The sequence below is a fragment of the Gossypium raimondii genome, chromosome 7 (assembly GCF_025698545.1).
Source record: "Gossypium raimondii isolate GPD5lz chromosome 7, ASM2569854v1, whole genome shotgun sequence".
Classification (NCBI taxonomy): Eukaryota; Viridiplantae; Streptophyta; class Magnoliopsida; order Malvales; family Malvaceae; genus Gossypium; species Gossypium raimondii.
Window position 1 is genome coordinate 19283353 of NC_068571.1, and position 21231 is coordinate 19304583.

At 34.3% G+C, this 21231-nt stretch overlaps 4 protein-coding genes across 11 annotated transcripts; 2 read left to right on the plus strand and 2 right to left on the minus strand.

Annotated features, from left to right (window-relative positions):
* The first annotated feature begins 4120 nt into the window (after window positions 1-4120).
* Window positions 4121-8231, plus strand: LOC105799849 (protein MAIN-LIKE 2). 4 transcript variants are annotated; one of them, XM_012630626.2, is made up of 7 exons: window positions 4121-4301; window positions 4791-4942; window positions 5236-5880; window positions 6075-6242; window positions 6377-6766; window positions 6862-7756; window positions 7903-8231. In XM_012630626.2, the coding sequence occupies exons 2-6, from the start codon at window positions 4835-4837 to the stop codon at window positions 7723-7725; spliced, it is 2175 nt and encodes a 724-aa protein (XP_012486080.1). In that variant the 5' UTR covers window positions 4121-4301; window positions 4791-4834; the 3' UTR covers window positions 7726-7756; window positions 7903-8231. The 4 variants fall into 4 exon arrangements, with proteins under 4 accessions (XP_012486080.1, XP_012486096.1, XP_052489593.1 ...); XM_012630642.2 differs by having other exon boundaries at window positions 4823-4942; XM_052633633.1 differs by having other exon boundaries at window positions 4826-4942.
* A 2545-nt stretch (window positions 8232-10776) lies between these two features.
* LOC105799814 (WRKY transcription factor 1) lies at window positions 10777-13717 on the plus strand. The gene is given in 6 exon segments (XM_012630573.2): window positions 10777-10997; window positions 11733-12294; window positions 12381-12540; window positions 12612-12770; window positions 13034-13471; window positions 13473-13717. Coding segments are annotated over 5 exon segments (1488 nt in total). The 5' UTR covers window positions 10777-10997; the 3' UTR covers window positions 13642-13717.
* An 86-nt stretch (window positions 13718-13803) lies between these two features.
* Window positions 13804-16795, minus strand: LOC105799806 (scarecrow-like protein 21). Of its 2 annotated transcripts, none has more exons than XM_012630563.2 (2): window positions 16637-16795; window positions 13804-15656 (listed from the first exon to the last, which is right to left on the minus strand). In XM_012630563.2, the coding sequence occupies exon 2, from the start codon at window positions 15512-15514 to the stop codon at window positions 13919-13921; it is 1596 nt and encodes a 531-aa protein (XP_012486017.1). In that variant the 5' UTR covers window positions 15515-15656; window positions 16637-16795; the 3' UTR covers window positions 13804-13918. The 2 variants fall into 2 exon arrangements, with proteins under 2 accessions (XP_012486017.1, XP_052489199.1); XM_052633239.1 differs by having other exon boundaries at window positions 16633-16721.
* Window positions 16796-17857: 1062 nt separating this feature from the next.
* On the minus strand, window positions 17858-20647 carry LOC105799833 (uncharacterized). Of its 4 annotated transcripts, none has more exons than XM_052633233.1 (5): window positions 20259-20634; window positions 19877-19969; window positions 19635-19792; window positions 19316-19397; window positions 17858-18382 (listed from the first exon to the last, which is right to left on the minus strand). In XM_052633233.1, the coding sequence occupies exons 2-5, from the start codon at window positions 19923-19925 to the stop codon at window positions 18378-18380; spliced, it is 294 nt and encodes a 97-aa protein (XP_052489193.1). In that variant the 5' UTR covers window positions 19926-19969; window positions 20259-20634; the 3' UTR covers window positions 17858-18377. The 4 variants fall into 4 exon arrangements, with proteins under 4 accessions (XP_052489193.1, XP_052489194.1, XP_012486058.1 ...); XM_052633234.1 differs by having other exon boundaries at window positions 19316-19394; window positions 20259-20633; XM_012630604.2 differs by lacking the exon at window positions 17858-18382 and adding an exon at window positions 18431-18716 and having other exon boundaries at window positions 19316-19394; window positions 20259-20647.
* Between the last annotated feature and the right edge of the window lie 584 nt (window positions 20648-21231).

Here is a 21231-nt window from a genome sequence, read left to right on the forward strand (position 1 = left end):
CATGGTTGATGTTTATGTGTTTAGGCATTTGGCCAAAATGTGTTGGGTTATGCTTGTTTACTTACCTATTATAAGATTAAATGGTAAGTTAAATTCTATGTTACATGAACTTACTAAGCTTAAATGTTTACTCTGTGTTATTTTTCTGTGTTTTATAGTAAGTCGAAAGCTCATTTGGGTTGGAAGCTTGTCAAAGCTATATCACACTATCCATTGGCTCTTTTGGTACATTCGGATGTTTAACTTTGGTCATAATGGCATGTATAGGTATTTTGGCTAATGTTGGCCTATATGTTTGGTTGTGAATATGGACATTTGGTTTGGCTTGTGATTTGGCACTTGATGATGTTATGAGCTTAGTTTTGGTATGTAAATATTAACCTTAATATGGTTGATAATTTGCTTAATGTGTTTGAATGATGAAAGGGGAAATGATAGTTGAATGTACATATTATATATGTCTTATAACTTGTTGAGAATTGGTATTTTGCTATAAAAGACATATATGTGTGTTAATGCTAGTAATTGAGTGATTATTTGGTACCATTTAGTATGCTTTGGTAAGGTAACCAAATGTCATGTTTTGATGCTAATGTGCCTATAAGTTAGTTGAGTATTTTGGACAAATAGAGTGCATGATTGAACATATTTACATGTTATCATTTGAGGTGCTTAAGGGCATATTGGTTGTATGAAACTTTACCATATGTATATATCTTGTTTATGCTTGTTTTGGATGCCTTATTATGGCTTGGTTATATATGCAAAGTTGGTTGTAGGTACATGACAAATTGGGTGAGAAAAATAGCTTGTAAAATGACCTATTTTCATCCACACGGGTAGAGACACAGGCATGTGTCTCAGCTATGCGTGGCACACGGTCAGGTGACATGGCCGTGTGTCCCCTGTAGCTTTCAAAGGGTTGCAAGTCAAGCTATTACATGGCCTAGCACATGGCCTGGCACACGGGCGTGTGGGGTTACTTTGAAGGTTACACGGCCTGGCACACGGGCCTGTGACTTGGCCGTGTGACCCAAGTCAGTGAGTTATATGGGCACGGACACAGGCTGGGACACGGCCGTGTGTCCCTATTTCGAACGCCCACACGATTGTGTACTCTACAGTATTGAAAATTTTTACTGTTTTCTGAAAAATTTCATGAGTTTTCGATTAGTCCCGACTTGTTTCTAATACGTATTTTGGGCCTCGAGGGCTTGTTTAAGGGACAATAATGTATGTTTTGACTTGGTTTTAACATGTTTATTTCTATGATATGAAATGTTTGAAGTTTCTATTTGTTTGAATTGTAAACTCTGGTAATGCTCAGTAACCCTGTTCTAATGATGGATACGGTTTAGGGGTGTTACATAAACTCCCTATCCCCCTATTGTGGACTTTGACAAGTGACGATGCTTACCTTACCCAAATCTTCTGATTTCCCATAAAAAAATATGGGGGAAGGTAAAGAGAATCCGACGAAGATCTTCGTTACTGTTTGATCAGTTATGGAAGGGTCAAATCAATTCAACTGATTCCTAACTAATCTTGTCACGAGAACCAACTTGAACAAGGCTCAAGCAAACCGAGTGTACTATACTTTGACAATGACTCGCTTATGGCGTGATCTTAAAGACAATTAAGTCTTCTACATCTTTCTCAGACACTTGATAGGCTCTTTGTGCTCAGCTAATACTCAGGGCGTAGGCGTACTCTTTCTTGGGCGTAATCTTTCTTTTCTTGAAGAGACCTTGTAATTAAATCTTTAGATACCATTAATAGGTGGATATTTTAACGCTAGTATGCGTCAATACTCTGACTCGCCATCAAGCCAACAGGGTGGCAGATTATGCTACCATAGTGCCAAATCAATTTACTTACATACCTCACTCACCTTTTTGGATCTATCGTTTTTGGGGTGTGACAGTATAACATGGCTTCATTTACCACAATAGAATTCAAAGCTTGATAAAGGGTAAATAATATCCTCTCATTGGAATTGCATGGCTTATAGAAAAGAAACGTTGCCACAGGTCCTTTGTTAGGAACGAATGATTTTCATTACTATTTTTTAGTAATGATATTTTTCATGGTGGAAGATATAATTGTTACCAAGAGATAAAATAAGATCATATTGGCTGAATAGATTTTGACCCAAAGAGATTAAGAATATCCTATAAGGGTAACACACTAATGACAAAGTTGTTGGACAAGCAAAATTATAAGCTGCTTTTGTAATGGTATATAATAAGGGAGAGTTCAATCATGGTACTTTTAGTGGATTGATTTCATGACTAAATAATGTTGTAATTAGACGAAGAGTTAAAACTTAATTACAAATTATTTGAGCCCTAATTTACATGTCCAATCAGTCCCTCCATTAGCTCAACACAATCCTGTTTGAATTGCAACCATAATCGATATGTTGAATGAATGAAAACAATGAAAGGAGAAATAAACTGCATGTATTTTTATCCGCAGTAAATGCATTTTTCTTGCAAGGAACAAAAGATGACTTAAAAATCAATTTAATATCGTTGACTTATTATTTAATTGATTGTAATTAAATAGTTGAGTTCAAAGTGAGAATTAAATTAAGTAGTCATTGTAGTTTTCTTGAACGAGACAATTAAATTTATTTACTTAGATTCTAGTAAGGTAAATTCATTATGATTTTAATAAAATTAGAATTGGGTTAAGAAAATAATTTAATTGAAAGAATTAATTAAATTTATTTTAATTAAATAAATGATATTTTAGGAATAGAAAAATAGTTATAATATTGGAGAATTATATTGTTGGAAAAAATCTGGTTCGCAAATAGTTTTCTTGTATAGCGGAAAATAAAAATTTTGAAAATGGACTTGGTTTGTGATATTTATAGCAATAAACCTTAGATCGAATTCACATTTGTGTTTTTGGATAGACGGATCCTTATCGTTTCCAACTTTCAACTAAATGATCTTTTCCGTTATTCTCGTACCATAAACTGTTTCAAGGGTTGACTTGAACGATTCGAATCAAAACACAGAACTAAAAATAGTTTTCTTTTCTTTAGTGTGAAAATGAAAAATCTCTTCTGAAATAGAAACTGACAAAATTTGTTATTCTGAAAAAATAGATTCAATAGTTGAGAACAAATTCTCTCTATTTTCGGGTAGATTAACAATATTTTAAAGTTGTGACAATAGCCCTACCGATGCCATCTAATTTTGTATAGGTTGTTTGCTTTGGATATTTGAATAGGTACTTTGACATGTTGGGATTCAGTGGTCACATCGCGACGACGTACTCCCAATGTCGCGATGACAAAAAGTTCAGGGCTCACGTTGCGGTGACGTAGCCTCGAGGTCATGATGAACTTAAATCAGAGTGTTACGTCGCGACGAGGAAACCTCTAAAGTCGCAACATCAACCTGGAATTTTGTAAACATTACAATTTAGTCCTAATTCGACCTAATGTTAGTATTAAAACTTCGTAGGCTCGTGTAAGGCCCAAATCCAATTGTATAGTTTAAACAACATTTATGATTGAGATTCAAGTCTATCCACAAGATGAAAGTCCTAAGGAATTAAAACACTGTACAATCTTATCCCTTATGATTACAAATATTCACTACGATAACTCTAGTTTTATTAGAGTGTTTCACTGTGCCACCAATGCTTCAAGTAGATAGATTTCTCCATATGTTTCACGAATTGAGTTAAGTCAAATGAGCTCATTTAATTAATTAACCTTTACATGAAGTTTTGTGTACATTCGTTATGGGTTTTGATCTGCGACCCGTAACACTAGTATAAGGGTCTCCATGATACTTTTTAACAATAAAATCTAGTATATATATTTTTGGGTGAATGTTAATCATATTTTTCGACAATAGTTAAGGTTATATTAAAAGAAGTAATAATTGAATTCAGTAAAAGTAATAAATAAAATTAAATGAAAACGAAACAAAATATGCATGAAAAAAGCCCATTTTCTTCGAGGAGAGAACAAAATTAGGCCGATGCCCAAATCATCCAAAAACATGCCATGTGTAACAACGTGAGATCGTAATTTACCCTAAGCCTATAGCCTATAGGATAGAAAATTTTGAATCCATTCATAAACGCAACGCAGCGAAGCGAACCCACATCCCAGTTTTGGAGACTTTCACACACACAGTACAAAGAGGAGAAAACCCTGCAACGACGCGTTTTGGTTTCGGGTTTTTTTTTTTTAATTTCGCTTTGAATTCCGCTGAAAATTTTCTTCACGGTGGTGCCTGCTTTCTTTCTTTCCTGTCGTTTTGATTAAAACTCAGGTATAGTAAAATCCAATTTCTTTTTTTAAATCTAAATTTTTATTTTTTTTTCGCTTTCCGGCGTCGTTTCTTTCCCCCTCACCCTCACCCTCACCCTCGCTTTCTGATTTCCAATTTCTGGATTTTCCCTTTTATTATTATAATTATAAAGAGCACAACCAAAATGTTGACACCCAAATATTGTTTTCTGTTTAGTTTTCCATTTTTATTTGTCCTCCGAGAGTTAAACGGAAACTAGGGTTTTAAATTGAATGGACCACCCAAATACAAGATTCTTCAAATTTTTATATTTGTGTGTATATATATTTCATTTATTTGCAATTAATTCGTTAAAAAAAAGTTTGAAATTGATCTAAGTTATCTGTGCTTTGTTTCAAGGGCTTGATAAAAATTGGCTCCAAAATGTAAAATTTAAGTATATATTAACAGTGATGGAGGCTATCCTGCTAATTTAAGGGACTAAACTATCTATTTTGGCCTGCATTTCAGGCCACTTTGATTTATTTTGGTTTAAATTTTAGAAGATAAAATCAATGGAAGAGATTGGAATGGACCCATCTGCAGCCAATCCTGGACCCATCGATCAGTCAGTACTGTATGATCAAGACAAGCATGTATCTTCAGCTGTTTGGGATGGCCAGGTCTGTTTCTCATACCCACCAATCTCATTCTCCGCCTCCCCCCCCTTTTATTTGCAGATATGTAATTTGTGTTTCTTTGATAAGTGAAAATTTGTAGAATTCGTTTATGCACTGGTTCATTTGTTAGTTTGTTTGATTGGTTGTTTATCGGTTTCATCGCCTTGATGCACTAGACTAGTTTTGTCCTTATATATGTGGAGGGTTTCTTTGATTGTGATTGTAAATTTGACTTGTGCATGCGTTTTTATTTAAAACACACTAGCATTGTTACATAATATATACATGCATTACAGGAGCGTGGTGCACTTAGATGTCATGAGCATACATCAAAGTTGGGAGAATGGAGACTCACCCCAAAACAGATTGAATTGGTGGAAAAAGCAGGATTTGGGTACTTGAGGAAGATACCTGCCATTAGTTTAGATAATCCGCTCATTTCAGCTTTAGTTGAGAGGTGGAGAAGAGAGACTAATACATTTCACTTCACTGTTGGAGAAATGACTGTGACTCTTCAAGATGTTGCCTTCTTGCTGGGATTGGCGATTGACGGGATGCCCGTGATTGGAATAACATATACCACTTGTGGAACGGTGTGTGAAAAGTATCTTGGGAAAGCACCAGATTCTACTTATGCAAGTGGTGGGATGGTGAAGCTGAGTTGGTTGAAAGAGTTCTTTTCTCAGTGTCCTGAAAATGCAACGATCGAAGAGATTGAGCGCCACACACGTGCTTACCTTTTGTATCTTGTGGGAAGCACTATTTTTTCAACTACCACAGGGAATAAGGTCCCTGTCATGTACCTTCCATTGTTTGAGAATTTTGAGAATGCTGGGAGGTATGCATGGGGTGCAGCTGCATTAGCATTCTTGTATAGGGCACTTGGGAATGCCTCTGTTAGATCCCAAAGCACTATTTGTGGATGTTTGACACTACTTCAGGTTATTCACTTTTCTGATGTCCCATTTTCCTACCCTTTTCTTTTCCTTCTATAAGTGCTTTTGAAGGGCCTGCTGTCTTTCAACTTCTTTTGACAAAAGGAAGCAGTTAGGAGGATTTCTAGCTGAAGTTTTTCTAATGCTATTGACAACATTTAGACAAAATTCTGCTACTTATAATCATTCTTCTTTTTTAGTGCTGGAGTTACTATCATCTAAATATTGGTCGACCAAAGCTCAACAGGGACCCTATCCACGAGCATTTCCCTTTTGTACTGAGGTGGAAGGGAAAGCAGAGTGGTCCAACGACAAACCGTGATGTAGTTTTCTACCGTAAGGCACTTGACTCCCTGGAACCATGTGATGTAAGTTATTGGTATTTCCTTTTTGTTCTTTAAAATAAAAATTATGTTTCTAGTTGCCATCTGTGTAAGAATCAGCTTCTGATGAAAAGTTAAAGGAAGGAAGAGTAATATATATGTTTGTTGTTCAAAAATAGGTAGAGTGGCTTCCCTACAAGTACATGGATGGTACTGTTATCCCAGAGGAAATTAGAAATAGTTTGGTTTTGGGGAGGTCTAAAACGATGTTGATATGCTTTGACAAGGCTGAAAGGCACCTTCCTAATCGTGTCCTAAGGCAATATGGCATGCTTCAACCTATCCCAGAAGATGTGCCACAATGGGTAAGAAAAAGCCGTGGAGTTGATGGTGGTGTGGACTTGTCTGGGAAAATGGAATCAGAACTTAATGAATGGGCAGATCGTGCACTCCATATTGTGGATGGTGATGATGATGCAGATGAAAACGAATACATGGTGTGGTATTTGAGAATTACTCGTAAAGTTGTAGGGAGACCTATTTCTCTCTCTTCAGAGTTTCAGAGAACAGTAAGGCTATACTTAACTAGTTAATTATTGTCTATGTCCTGTCCCCAGAAAATTTCATGTGTACATCTCTTTTCTTTTTCTTTTTGATGAAACAGATTGGTGGTGTGCGGGAAATTTCATACTTAGCCGAAACTTTCCCTTTGAAAGGACTGCTGCCTGAGCAGTTTGAATCAATTTCCAGGATTAGGTCTATTGCACAAGAATGCTTGAGAGACCAAGTTGGAGGTACAGTTGTTGTGTCACCTATTGTGGGAACTGAACTTGGCAAAAGGACTAGGGGGAAGGAGAGGGTGAGAAGAAAGGGTACTGGGAAACGGAGGCGTAGTAATGATCCCATGGAAGGTCACGGAGCTAGTGAGGATGAGTCTCAGTATTGTGGCATGGTTGAGGTGGATCAATTACATCCGCATCACACGAATGATGAGGTAGATCATTTGCCACTTTGTACCACAGTTCTTGAAGGTGAAGCTGCACTGCTGTTGGATACACCAAATAAAGTTGATGACATGCAACTTCATGATGCAACTGATGGGATTGATGCCTCACACTTTTGTGATCCATGTAATGAGGCTGACAACTCGAATATGCTTAATTCCATTGGAGAAAGTGATTTGCAAACTGCCAAAACAGTAGAGGAGGTTATTCCACAGTCATTTGAGCTACCTGATGCAACCAACGGTAACACCGATTTAGAAATTCATAATGAAACTAACAAGCCTGAAGACTCACAAGGTTGTAATGCTACTAATGGGATCAATGGTCCCCAAACACTAGTGGCCACTGATGTTAATAAAGCACAAATTCATGGTGCAACCGATAAGGTCAGCGAGTCACAACCCTCTGATGCTGTTCACAGTGATCAACGAATGGTAAAAGAGGAAGTAGAGGTTGTTCCACAGTTGTCTCACGAAAACACTGAGGATCTTGCACAGCAGGGTGATAATAGTGTTATAGCATAAAAGTGGAACCATTGTCATGTATTTCGTGGAGGTAATTCTCTGACAATTGGCTAAATGTGTTTGCCTATAAAATAGATAGATACATGTACACATACATGCACCAAAAACTTTAGGCATGCACCACGCATTCCTGCCTGCTACACTTGAAATGAGATTTCAATTTTTTTTCTTTTACAGGCTGCAAAAGATGAACTGGTCTCAGCCTTGTATTAGTGGCAAGGACAATTGGTTGCACAAAGAAAAGATATTTATATTGTAACTCCAAATAGTTCGAAGTGCCTGACCTGTTTTAAGGGCACTCTGTGGCTTGTAGAATTAGCTCGGGTTAACAGAAATTAGTTTCACTTTCCATTTTAGATGACAGTTTTATTTTTTGGCCATCTTAATGCAAATTGCATGGCATGTTCATTTTTGTTTCTAAGAATATTGTATAGGGTGTTTACTGTTTCTTCCTTTGGTATCGGCATGGATGAGTTAGTTATGTGTAATTGAAGTAGATTGTTTTATGTTGTTGGCACTCTTTTTATCATGGTCAATGTTTTGGGATTTCAAGGAAATCCTGATCAAGTGGAAGAGAGAAAGAGAGAGAGAGAGAGAGAGAGAGAGAGAGAGAGAGAGAGAGAAGTAGATGGAAGATACTGAGATTTAGATTATAAATATACTAGACGCCTTTTGTAAGTACAATTTCTTAGAACCAATGAGGTTAAACTTGGGGTTGAGATTTTGAATTCTTTAAGCAATTTTTACAGATTTTCATGGAGCGGTTTAACTAATTAGACCACTTTCCAACATCTTAAGGCCATGATCCCCTGGCACTGAAATGGGGTTTTAATGAACAAAAATGAGTTGCATACTCTTATTTAAACATGTTTTCTTTGAGAACCAAAATTTGCAGAACAAATTCAGCCTGTTACTTGTACAGGAGGATACCTCCTCATGCTGACTGATCTACTTCCTAATCTACACAGTTAGAAACCCTGCGATTGGTTTGGATTCAAATCAGTTTTGTTTGACATGTGCCATTCTTCTTGTTGGAGGAAATGAGATCTGGTTTGGGGTTTCCCCAAGTCTAAAGCTTGTTGATTCATAATTCTTCTCCATTGCATCCTTTTGTAGCAACAAGTTTATAGGTTTACTGTTAATCTCTGCTGCATCCTTCTATGGACTGTCTCCTAGATTCAGGCATGGACTGGACAGCTTCAATGGATGCCTCTGTTTCTTCAAGATTGTGAGCTTAGACTAGTTTGCCTTATTCAAACTTGTCATGATTGTTGTGGCCATGTTCATGTGGTTGATGCAGGGATAAAATGATTCCCGAGCAACCAGATTTCATTTTAGATACCATTGTGATATAATCGATTGGAGTAGGATTTGTGGCTTTGACTGGACAACCTCTACTACCCTTACCCTTTACAAAAAAAAAAAAAAAACTATTGTTACACGTATGTATATATATATATGTGTGTGTTTTTTTACTCGGGCGATGAAAGGAGTTGTATATATTAATTTAAATATATTATATTTTATGTTAAAATTTAAATACATAATTAAAATTTGAAATTGTTTAAATTTGAAAATTTAAAAGATACATAAATTAAAATTTAATATAATACACGAAATTTAAATATTTAAATTTAATTTAATTTTTCAGGATTTTTTAAATCATTTAATTATTTGTTTTGTAATATTGAAAATTAACTATTAACATATTTTAAAATTGAAAATTTTAACAATTTTCAATACCTTTTAAACAATTGAATTATTTTTAAACATTCAAATTTATAAATTTAAATTAAATATATATGTTTAAAAAGTTATTACACTTTTATAAATAAAATAGGAAATTTAAGAACTATTTATATTATATATATATAGATAAACTTTTTAAAACTTTCTAATATTAGAATTGACATGTTTTAAATTAGTAACGAGTATTCAAGCAATTTTCAAATATTTTTAAACCGTTTAATGTTTAATGTTTTTATTATTTTAAAAGTTTTTCATTTTAAACTACTATTGATTGCTGTAAATATTATTTGTACAATTTTATTTTAGAATTTTATCTAAATTTTTATAATTTTTAAAATGTCAATATTATTTTAAAATCTGTAAAAGAATGGTAATAAAATTTTAAATATTAGTGTAACCAATATTATTTTTCATACGTTTACCGTTAATAGATTTAAAAAATTAAAACATCTCAGATATAAAAATTTTTCCTAAGTTTATCGTTAATTGGATTTAAAATTTTAAAGTCTCAATTCACCAATTTTTTATTTTTAAAGTCTCAAGTTTTTACCTGTTCGAGCTTTTAAAATTTCTTTTAAAATTTAAGATTTTCATATTAACACGTATAAACTTATAAAATTGTCAAATATCATAAAATAAAATGCGAATACAAATTTTTAAAATTTTTAAATTTGTATTAATTAAAATATATTGTATAATTTTTCTTTTATGATTGACATTATAAATAAATCTATAATTTTTATATATTTTTAATTTGATATTTTTATTTGATAAAAAATAATGTTTTAAATTATTATTATTATTTAAGGGTATGCATATTAATTTAAGATGTTATTTTTATCGAATAAAATATTAAATTAAAAATATATAAAATTATAAATGACTTAATTTTATTTATAATATCAATCATAAATTTAAATTTATATAAAGTTATAAAATAATTTTAATATATTTTAATTGATACATATAATTGAACATATGCATTGCTGGATAAGAAAATTAGCTCGATAATATAATAAACAAAAAATATTACATTATTTAGTTAAAAAATTTGTCTATATATTATAGACAGATAATATGGATTATAAATAAATATAAAAATATATTAATGTTAAAATTAAATAAAAAAAAATTATCCTTACATATTAATTCGAGCAAGCGGCAATGACTAAAATAAAGAAAAGCAAGCAATAACAGCGTCTCAAGAAAAAAAAGGGAAAGGCAGATACATACACGAATGAGTGTTACTGCATGTATTCTATTTTTCCCCCCAACCTCTTCTTAACTTGCCTTTTCTTTCTTTCCTTTATTTTTTTTAATTATTTTATTGGGATTAGACTTTAACAACCTGAATCGCTATTTCCCCCACTCTGACTCTACTTACTTCCCCGATTTTCACTTTCCGACTCCAACCACCATCTCCGGCGTGATCTACGCCTCTCATCGACTCTTCTAATCACGCTCTTTCCGCCTGATATACGGTTAGGGTTTCTTGATGCTCTCATCCACACTTGCATAGCTAGGTAACTTTCCTTTCTTTTTTTTCTCTTTATTTCCTTCAGTTTTAACTTTCTCTCCCTCTCCCACCTAATTTATTTGTTATGGAATGAATTTAATTTCGTTTGCTGCCGTATTTCTGGGATTTTAGCTCTTAATTTGTTTCTACTCTGTGTTTGGTTGCTGAGAAACCCCGTAGTATTTGAGCGACAAAGTTTGCAAAACTATACTCATTCAATTAACTTGGAACTTTCTAATTAGTCTTATATTAAATTAACCATATCAAACCATATAAGCAAGTTGAGCAGTTTAATTTATTTTTTCAGGTGAATAAATGAAGCAACTTTCGAATTAATATTATATTAAATTAACCTCATAAATTTCATCGTTTCTTTAGTAGTTTAATTAGGATTTGTTAGTTTGGCATTCGGAATTATTTCCCGTCATGCTCTACAGAAGTAAGACCGACAAAAAAAAAAAAAGAAAAACAGAGAACTTGAAATGCATAAGTTTTCTGCAAAGGTTTTGGTTAATTGTGAAATTCTTAACTGAGGAAGCCCAGTCACGAGTTGATGCGATATATGATATGGTTATTCTCTAAACGTCTAAGCAATTGAATGCTAATGATTAATGAGGTGGCTAGCTGTTCTTCAGCTGGTTTTTTATTATATCTATAAAGTCATGGGCACAATGCTGTTTTAGTATATATACAAGGCCCTTTTTAATGGTAACTAAAGTGATAAAGAGGTTCTTTACTTCAGATGGTTTCTTTAGGGGAGTGTGTAACGGATGAAGTTGGTACGGATAAAGTACAGAGCCCGGATGCTGGAAGTCATGCATTGCAACAGACCTCTGATAGTAAAATTCAGTCATCACAATCTGATGAAGGGAGAGGAACCCTTGCACTTATATCAGAGGAAAATCCACTTCCTATTTCTGTGATCCATGCTTCACAGTCACAGCAACAAGGTGCTTACTCTATGACATCCAAGAAACAATCGCTGACTCCCTCTCCATCGCCTGGTATTGATGGGAGCAGCCCCATTGTACGTGAGAAAGCCTCAGAGGATGGGTATAACTGGCGTAAATACGGGCAGAAACTTGTTAAAGGAAATGAATTTGTTCGAAGTTATTACAGATGTACACATCCAAACTGCCAAGTGAAAAAGCAATTGGAACATTCACATGATGGGAAAATGGTCGACACTGTTTATTTTGGTCAGCATGATCATGCAAAGCCGCTGAACCCACCCGTAGCTGTTGGCTTTGTTGTCTCTGTCGTTGAAGAGAGACTAGATAATGCATCTCCAACTGTTATCAAAGGTAAGAAAATCATCTTAATCATTTATGACTTGTCTAATCTGATGAAGCAAAAGTTGCTTGATTTATAACTGATCTCATATTTGAAGACAAATCATTGGGTGCACATATCCAAACACCTCGCCTGATTGAGCCAGGGGATAGTTCTCAGCCTTTACCTATTGCTGCTAGTGAAGATGTGAAATCAAAATCAAATGGGATGCAAAATATTGCTGGTAATGATGATTGTCATCTCATCTCAAAACGCAGGTACCTTAGTTTATTTTTCTTGTGTGTTTGTTCCTCTTAACCTTCCGTTAACAGTCACTGAATGCAAACAGAAAGAAAGAGAGCGATAATGTTGATGTATCTCCAGTGCATAAACCAACAAGTGAATCACCTATGGTTATTAAGACACTAAGTGAGGTTGACATCGTAAATGATGGGTACCGTTGGCGCAAATATGGCCAAAAATTAGTTAAAGGCAATCCTAATCCAAGGTATGAATCACCTTATTTTTGTTTGTACACATTTCAAACACTTTTGTCTAATTTACATATTATTGCTGCTCTTTGGCAACGAAGATAATCATATTGTTATACCAACTATAGATGTTTTCTTATCACAAGTATCTCTAGTGCTGAGAGTACTTGTGCATATCACTTAAATGTGTTTTGATCGCAGAAAATTTTCCATTCTTTACATATGTAACCATACTGCGGCTTTTGGCATGAAGTTGACTCTCCGCTCACTTGTGATGTAGGAGTTATTACAGGTGCTCAAATCCCGGATGCCCTGTCAAGAAGCATGTGGAGAGGGCATCTCATGATGCAAAATTGGTTATAACTACATATGAGGGAAAACATGACCATGATTTGCCTCCAACTAGGACTGTTACTTATAATATAATTGGCTTAAATGTTGATTCAGCAGCTCATAACAGTGAATCAGGCACCAAGGTAGAAGAAAGGGAGACCATTAATTCTAGTTCTGGAGCCGAGAATAAACCGAGCGAGCAATCGAATGGCGAGTCAAGAACTAAGTTAGAAGTAAGTGGTACTGTTCATGTTTGCACAGTTGATGCACCTACATTGGGTCCTGAAAGTGGGTCAAATGAGCAACGGAGTGGAAAGTTAGATCACAATGAAGAGAGTGAAGTGGTTGGCTACACTGCTCATAGTAAATCAAGTTCTCAGAATACAGAATGAGCAGATCAGTAGCAAATTCGAAGCAAAATGGAAAAATGGTATTGCTGACAGTGATAAGATGGTCCATGTCCATATTCTTGGGGTGTTCGTATTCGCAATGATTGATTCGGAGTATCAATATTGGCAAGCAACCCCCATGTGTAAAATTATTCAACCAGTTTAAATAATGCAAGATTAAGATGTAGAATTTTATCTTACGGAAAGATCTGATATAAAATAGGCTAATGTTTATTGAGAAATTTCTCAGTTATTTTTCACCTTCGTCTTCCATTATTATTCAAGTTTTAGGTGTCACTGAATGAATGAAACAATGGAACGAGATGACTGCAGAGAAGCAGGCTAACTTATGATTTATAAGAAATGCACGCTTAAATAAGTTGTTGGCAGCTAAGACAAAGACATCCAAGCATAGCTGAATGCCAGAGTTATACAGAAAGAAATCACTTCCATGCACAAGAAGCGACCAAATCCCTATTCATCCAACCAAGAAATAAACCTCCATCTCTCTCTTCAAGCCTATATCTATCACAGTAGTTCTCAAGCAGTGTTTTTATGGTGGCATTCACCAAGGAACTTAATGGATAAGGAGTGAACCCCGCCATTCTGAACCTTGACCTCCACTTTCCCATGAGTTCATGTCGTTCCACTCTCTCCGGCCCCTCACATGCTATGATGTTAACAACATCCCTTGCCAGGCAATGCTGCTCCACATTGATTCGCTCTTTATGTTCCCGTGGGAGAGTCACATCGATGGATTCAAACATGGCTGTATAATAGTTCAACGTCTCACGGAACCTTGGGAAGAATGGAGCAGTGTTTGTGTTTGATTCCTGCTCGACTAGGGTTACAACCTTTGGAGACAGACTCTTAACCAGCCTCAAGAGTCGGTCACGATGATTCTCGGTGCTCACACTCTCATCAGGCATGTGGTGAAGCATGAAAGCAAAATTTACAGCTAGAGCCTCTCCAGGTCGAACTTGAAGATGCTCTTGTTGAACCTCACAACCAGACATGGCAGCAGCATTGAACTCAAATGGCACTTTAAAAAGCGCTGCAAGTTTAGACAGCCTCTTTGCAACAATGTTTAAGCCTCCTCCGCGGGCATAAGCAGATGTGGAATCATCGATACCAGTAATGCGGATGTGAGGCGGCCCACCAGGCCTAGCCGCAAATGCTTGAATAAGAGTAATCCACTGACTCCCCTGACCTATTTGGAAATCGATAATATGAACTCTATCTTCATCCTTCATGGCTTCCGCAATAGCTCCATTAGCGGACATGTAACCAAACTTGAAGTAAGGGCAAACCTCATAAAGAATATGCATGTAAGATAATAGTTCAGCACTTGCCGGTTCTTTGCATCTCAAAGCCTTGTAGATCGAGCTCCCCGAGGAGGCCAGTCGTGCCACAAGCCCTTCCAACATGTATGCTCCCAACCTCTGGATGGGCTCACCAGAAACTGACACCATCCGTCGTAATTCATCCATTAACCACTGTGCTGTCAATAGATCATTATCTGATACAGCTTTTGCACAGGAGACAAGGACCTGTTTTAGATCTCGTCTGGAGACTGCATCCGTTACAAGTCTCCAGCTGTCCATCTCAGGTGAGATGGTGCTATTGATAATATCACAATCAGGCCCCAACATCACAGTTTCCAGCTCTCTCAGCTTACCCTTCAGATCACTTACATCGTCAGTTATGCAGGAACCGCTAATAGGAGAGCTATAGGTATTATCTGGAGAGTGATGCAGGTCAGACATATTAGACTGTGATTCTTGCTGTGACATTGGGCTTCCATTTGATGAAGAATTGTAGACCGTATAACTGCCACGTGCAGAAGATGACTCCAAAGTGCAATAAGGCTCATGGGAATTCTTGACTGAGAAATGGGATCCGTGGCTGCTGTCGCTATAGCAGAAAGAGCGATCAATAGCTGGGAATTGAGGGAAGCTGCAAGGCTCGACTTCTTCCTTTACTTGAGGAAACAATCTGCTGGCCATGACTGAACTTCTATGTTGCTGGGATGCTTGCATTGGTGTCTCTTGGTTCTCGACTTCTATGTTGCTATAGGTACTAAATTAAGAAATTTTGATTCTATCTGACAGGCTAAATGCTGCATACAAAGTAAGTGTAAAAACCAATGTCACCCCCAGCTATCTCTTCTCTCTTCATGGTCTGCAAAAGAGCGAAACAAGCTCAGCAAGATTTAATGGCGGCATTGAGGATACAACACAAATTCCAGATTCATCATGCCTATCAAAATAGTCAATTTCACCGAAACCTAAGCGCCCATTTTTCTTCTGATATCACAAAAACTATCATCAACTCATAAGAAAATAGAATATATACATACTTTTCTTCCTTCCATTTTCAACAAAACAAGAGATGAAAATATCATTATTCAATACCCCCTCCACCATACATTCCTAGATCTTCAACAACAAGAATACTTAATATCCACATACTCATGACCAAATACGTATGAAGGAAAATAAAGACATCTTTGATTCCGCACAAGGAGGAAAAATAAGTACATTAATTAGCTATTTAAACAACATTTATTCCAATCTCCAAAACATCAATTCTGGTCTTACCCAACTGATACCAAAACTTCAACTTATATAGCTAGGCATTCTCTCTCATAGCCACATATATATTTTTTACGTCATAAATAAATAAAATTCATTCAAGCACCAGATCATTACTCATTTGACATTATGTGATGTGAAGGAGCTTCTACTTTTACACAACTAGAAAAATATTAAGTCTTTATTCCTTTTAAGTAAAATAAAAAACACAATAAATCTGTGAAGAACATGCTTTCTTCTTCATAAAAACATCATTTTTTTTAAGACAAAAAGAAAAAAAAAAACAACACCAGAAAGTGTAGATTCTTAAAGTAAAACCAAAACTAGAAATCTTTAAAAACCATCTTAGTTATAGTTGATCCAACACCAACTCATTTTCACTAAACTCAAAACAACTTCCCCCCTTCCAATAAGGAAACCAACAACAACTCCACTCACCAAAAGAAAAATAAACCAAAATTCCAAGAACCTCCGGCAAGCAAGAAGAAAAAAAGAAATCTTAAATTAACTCAATTTGAGAAAATAAATTGGCTTGCAATATCAAATCAATTGTTTTAACATACCCACCTTATTATTCTAAGGAATCCTTAGCTTGCTGAGCTTTGAGTTTTGAAAGAGAAAGAAAGAAATAAGATAGGAAAAGATTTAATTAATTTTTCTTTAGTGAAGACTGAAGAGCCACATGTGCATTATATTAATTAAAAACTGATGATGATTAAAAGCCCATCGATTATGCCAAAACTACAGGATTACCATTAATGGCAGAAAAAAGAGAAAAAAAACATTCTGACTTCTGAGCTGTCTTGCAAGATACACACCATTAATAGACTTCTGAATGACTATACTATCCTTGGGTAAATAATTAGTAACAACACGTTTGGTTCGCTGTATTAGAATAAATGCGTAATTGAATAGAGGCGTAATAGAATAGAGGCGTAATAGCAAATTAATTATTTGGTTAAATGTAATGGAATAGAGGTGTAATAGTATTCTTGTGTTTGGTTGAATGGAATAGAGGTGTAATAACATAATGGAAAAAACTAAAATGATTAGAATACCCTTAGCATAAATTTGTTTGGGTAAATGATTATTGTTATTGTTATTTAAATTTTAATAAGATTATTAATATCAATAATAAATAATTTAATCATATTTAAACATAATTATTATTAAATATATTATAATTAAAATATATAATTTAATAAAATTCTTAATAATTAATATTCTTATATGAATTTACTCAAATCATAATATATGATACTATAAAAGATAGTTTAACATAATTATTATTAAATATATTTTAATTAAAATATATAATTTAATAAAATTCTTAATAATCAATATTCTTATATGAATTTACTAAAATCATAATATATAATACTATAAAAGATAATTTGAAATAATTAATATTAAATATATTTTAATTAAAATATATGATTTAATAAAATTGAAAATAATTATAACTAATAAATTTTCTTATATGAATTTGTATAATTTAAAATAATTATTATTAAATATAATTTAATAATAATATATAATTTCATAAAATTCTTGATAATAAATTTTCTTATATGAATTTATATAATTTAAAATAATTAATATTAAATATAATTTAATAATGATATATAATTTCATAAAATTCTTGATAATAAATTTTCTTATATGAATTTATACAATTTAAAATAATTAATATTAAATATAATTTAATAATAATATATAATTTCATAAAATTCTTAATAATAAAATGTTCTTATATGAATTTACTAAAATCAAAATATAACTTGAGAATTATATTCTGCATAAACATAATTAACTTATATTAAGAAAATGTTAGATGAAAATGAAATTCTACATCCTAATCCATATGTTATATAGTTTTACAACATCAAAAACTTCCATCATCTTCAACATGTACTTCAAAATCCCATCCTGTGCCCTCGACATCTTTCTCCTCGCCTGTTCTTGTGACAGGCGCTGTTTAGCAATATCAATCCCCTCCTTGCACTTATTCTGCTCTTTAAGCCGTTTGAGACGCATTTTGTCCCTCCACATCCTCCTCTCAAGTTCATCCACATCAATTTCTTCATCACTATAATCATCCTCCACCGTCGCCTCTGGTTCAATTTGTGAGGCTGCCACATCTTTTTCCCCAAGTGGAGCACTGAAGAAATCCATATCCCCACAAATTCCCATCTCGTCAAACATCATCATTGTTCCAAGATAGGAACTCAAATATGTCTGAAACTTGAGAGAACCTCTAATCTGCTAGTACTGATATAAGTTCAACCCACCCAAAAATAGGCCTTAGTTAACCTATTAAAAATTGAATAAATATACTGGTTAACAAATACCCGAAGTTCCTTGATAAACTTGCAGCATCTAACCAATAAAATTATATACACAGTCAAAATATAAATTTAACACCACACACAAACAGACACACATGTATATACATGTATACATATATGTAAACTCTGGTTAAAGAAACATAGATGAAGTATCAAAAAATTAAACAGATCAAAGTAGCCTATCAGCTGATCATCTGCATATATGAGTTTTTTAATTATCATGACATAAGAAAGATAAACGGGAAAATAAAGATAAACTACGATTCATAAATCTTCTAGCTGCGATGACTTCTCCTTTGCTGCATTTCAATACATGATGTTAGCTACGCTTTCTTTAAAATTATATGGTGTTCAAGCCAGTTGGACATATGATATATCCCACCATAGGTAAGGGAGTTCCTTAGGGCCAAGGATCTATCCCTGTCACCTGAAGGCTTAGGTGTTCATCACCAGGACAATAGTACACCGAAACTACGAAAAAAGGTAACAAAAGAATTGCTAAGAGCTCATAGTGATACGTTTGTCACACGAATAATATTTTTGCTAAAGTGGGGCAGTAGAGAAACTAGAAACCACAAAAGGTACATTGTCAATGCTTCTAGCCAACAAGCAGCATCTGGATTCTAATGTACTGAAATCAAACATTGGTCATCCCTACTAAAGATGGTGCATGAAAGTGCAAGCATCGACACGGTGAGACTTAAGTTTCCAAAACTAGTATGAGATGATACATGACCTATCGGTCATTCTGGAAAAATCAGTTTAACCCACCGTGACCTTCCTAACCACAATTCAAACCTAAGTTGGGGTGCCTAAAGTCGAACTAGAAAATCACGAAAAGGAATACATCTAATGAATATTGACAAACTACTGAAAGAGAGTATGTGTTTGTTCTTACAATGAACAAGAGCTTGGGTGATAGTTGGTGCCTCACGAGTAACACTTTGAGTTTGTCCTGATGCACTGCAAGTTGCATTCTGCTGGAAAAAAGGAAACCAGAATCAGAAGCTCCGAATTCCAATATCATTAAAAATCGAGTATAAGCACGTGCAAAGCACACACAGAGCCATAACATACGTGCACGCATGTAATGATTTGTTTCACTAAATCTAATATCAGGATTTAATACCGTTTACATTGACAAAAAGGTGAGCAACAATTCTCAATTTCTTCTGTAAAAATAAAAGTAAGCGATTAGTTATGGCGACAAAACGTACCAAAGCAGTTGCGGTGCATGCAATGGATGAAGATTGTTTTCTACTTCTTCCTACACTAGGTTGTGATTGCAAGCCAAGTTCCCATGGCCTAATCCGAGTCGGAATTCTAACCAAGCCACAACGGCTACTGCATTCAATTCGTAACTCTAATCGATGTCCTGCCGAAAACCAATAGCAAATTTTATCATCATTAATCTAAGAAAAATTGAATGAATAATAAAATAAAGTTCCAAGAAAAATACCAGTAGTTAATGAAGGCCGCAAGGGGGCAGTAACACTAGCAGCCAGCATTTTACAAATAGCTACAACAAAGGCTATTCAAATAAGAACAAACCCTGAAAAATATATGAAAGATTGCATTATTAGATAAAATTTCAACGTTTAAAACAATGAAACCCCATCAAAAGAAACTGAAAAACAAATGAACATGTAGGGATTAATAATTAACAGCCTTATAGAGGCTAAAAGAACACAAAAGAAACTGAAATAAAAATGACACAATTATTTTTTATGATTCTCAAGAGCAAAAACAACCTCAATAGGCATAATTAAATCCAAATTAAAATAACATCCATGGAATTCAATACAACAGATATTAAAGGAGAAACAAAAAGAACTTGGAACCTTGAAGAAGGTGCTGGGTAGGAGAAAACTGGAGAAAGCAAAGGAAGATGCCGACTTTAAGAAAAGGGACGAGAAGAACTGGGAAATGGAAACCCCACGTCTAGGAAGAAGGAGAAGAACAGGGCTCAAATAAATGCCGTAAAATCCTGCCGACTTTGAAGGCTGTTATTTTTGTAGAGATGTGGGCGTGTGGAGAACTATGAGAAACAGAGGGAGCAAATCGACAGAAACTGTGAGAAACAGAGGGAGCAAATCGGCAAAGGCTAGAAGGGACAGAAGAGAAACAAAGGGGAAGCGGATGGGAGGGTAAAACAGGGAGGGTAAACTTAAGCAGCGCCTAATCTGGGCAAAAGGAATGAATTACAAATCGGTGGATTTCACCGATTAAGTCAGTAATGGATTACAATGGTATTACCAATACCATGAACCAAACATAGGAATAAGGGAGGATTAGGTGGGGCCACCGATTAGGGGTATATTGGCTATGCCAATACACCTAACCAAACATGTTCTAAATGTGTTTGATTGGATAAAAATAATTTTTGAAAAATGATTTTTGATAAATTAAATATTTTAGTGTTTAGATAATTTTAAATAAAATATTTTTCCTTGTTTGATAAAATTTTTAATTTTTTATAAATTATTTTTAGTAAAATAAATTAAAATTTAACTTAAATTTTAAGTACATAATTTTATTTATATTTTAATTAAGCAATAACTTTAAATGCTTAAATACAATTTAAATTACAACATCTTTCTCAAATGCATCAATTGAGTAACTATTAAACATAATTATATATTCAAGACATGCCACAATAGTATAACCTTACAATATTTTTCATACCAAATAAACATTAATCAAATACAGTTAAAAATTATATATTGTAATATATAAAGACACAGTAATTTTACATATGGAATCAATGTGTCATGGGGATTGCTTGTGAGATGGAAATGGAGATGCATTGAGTGT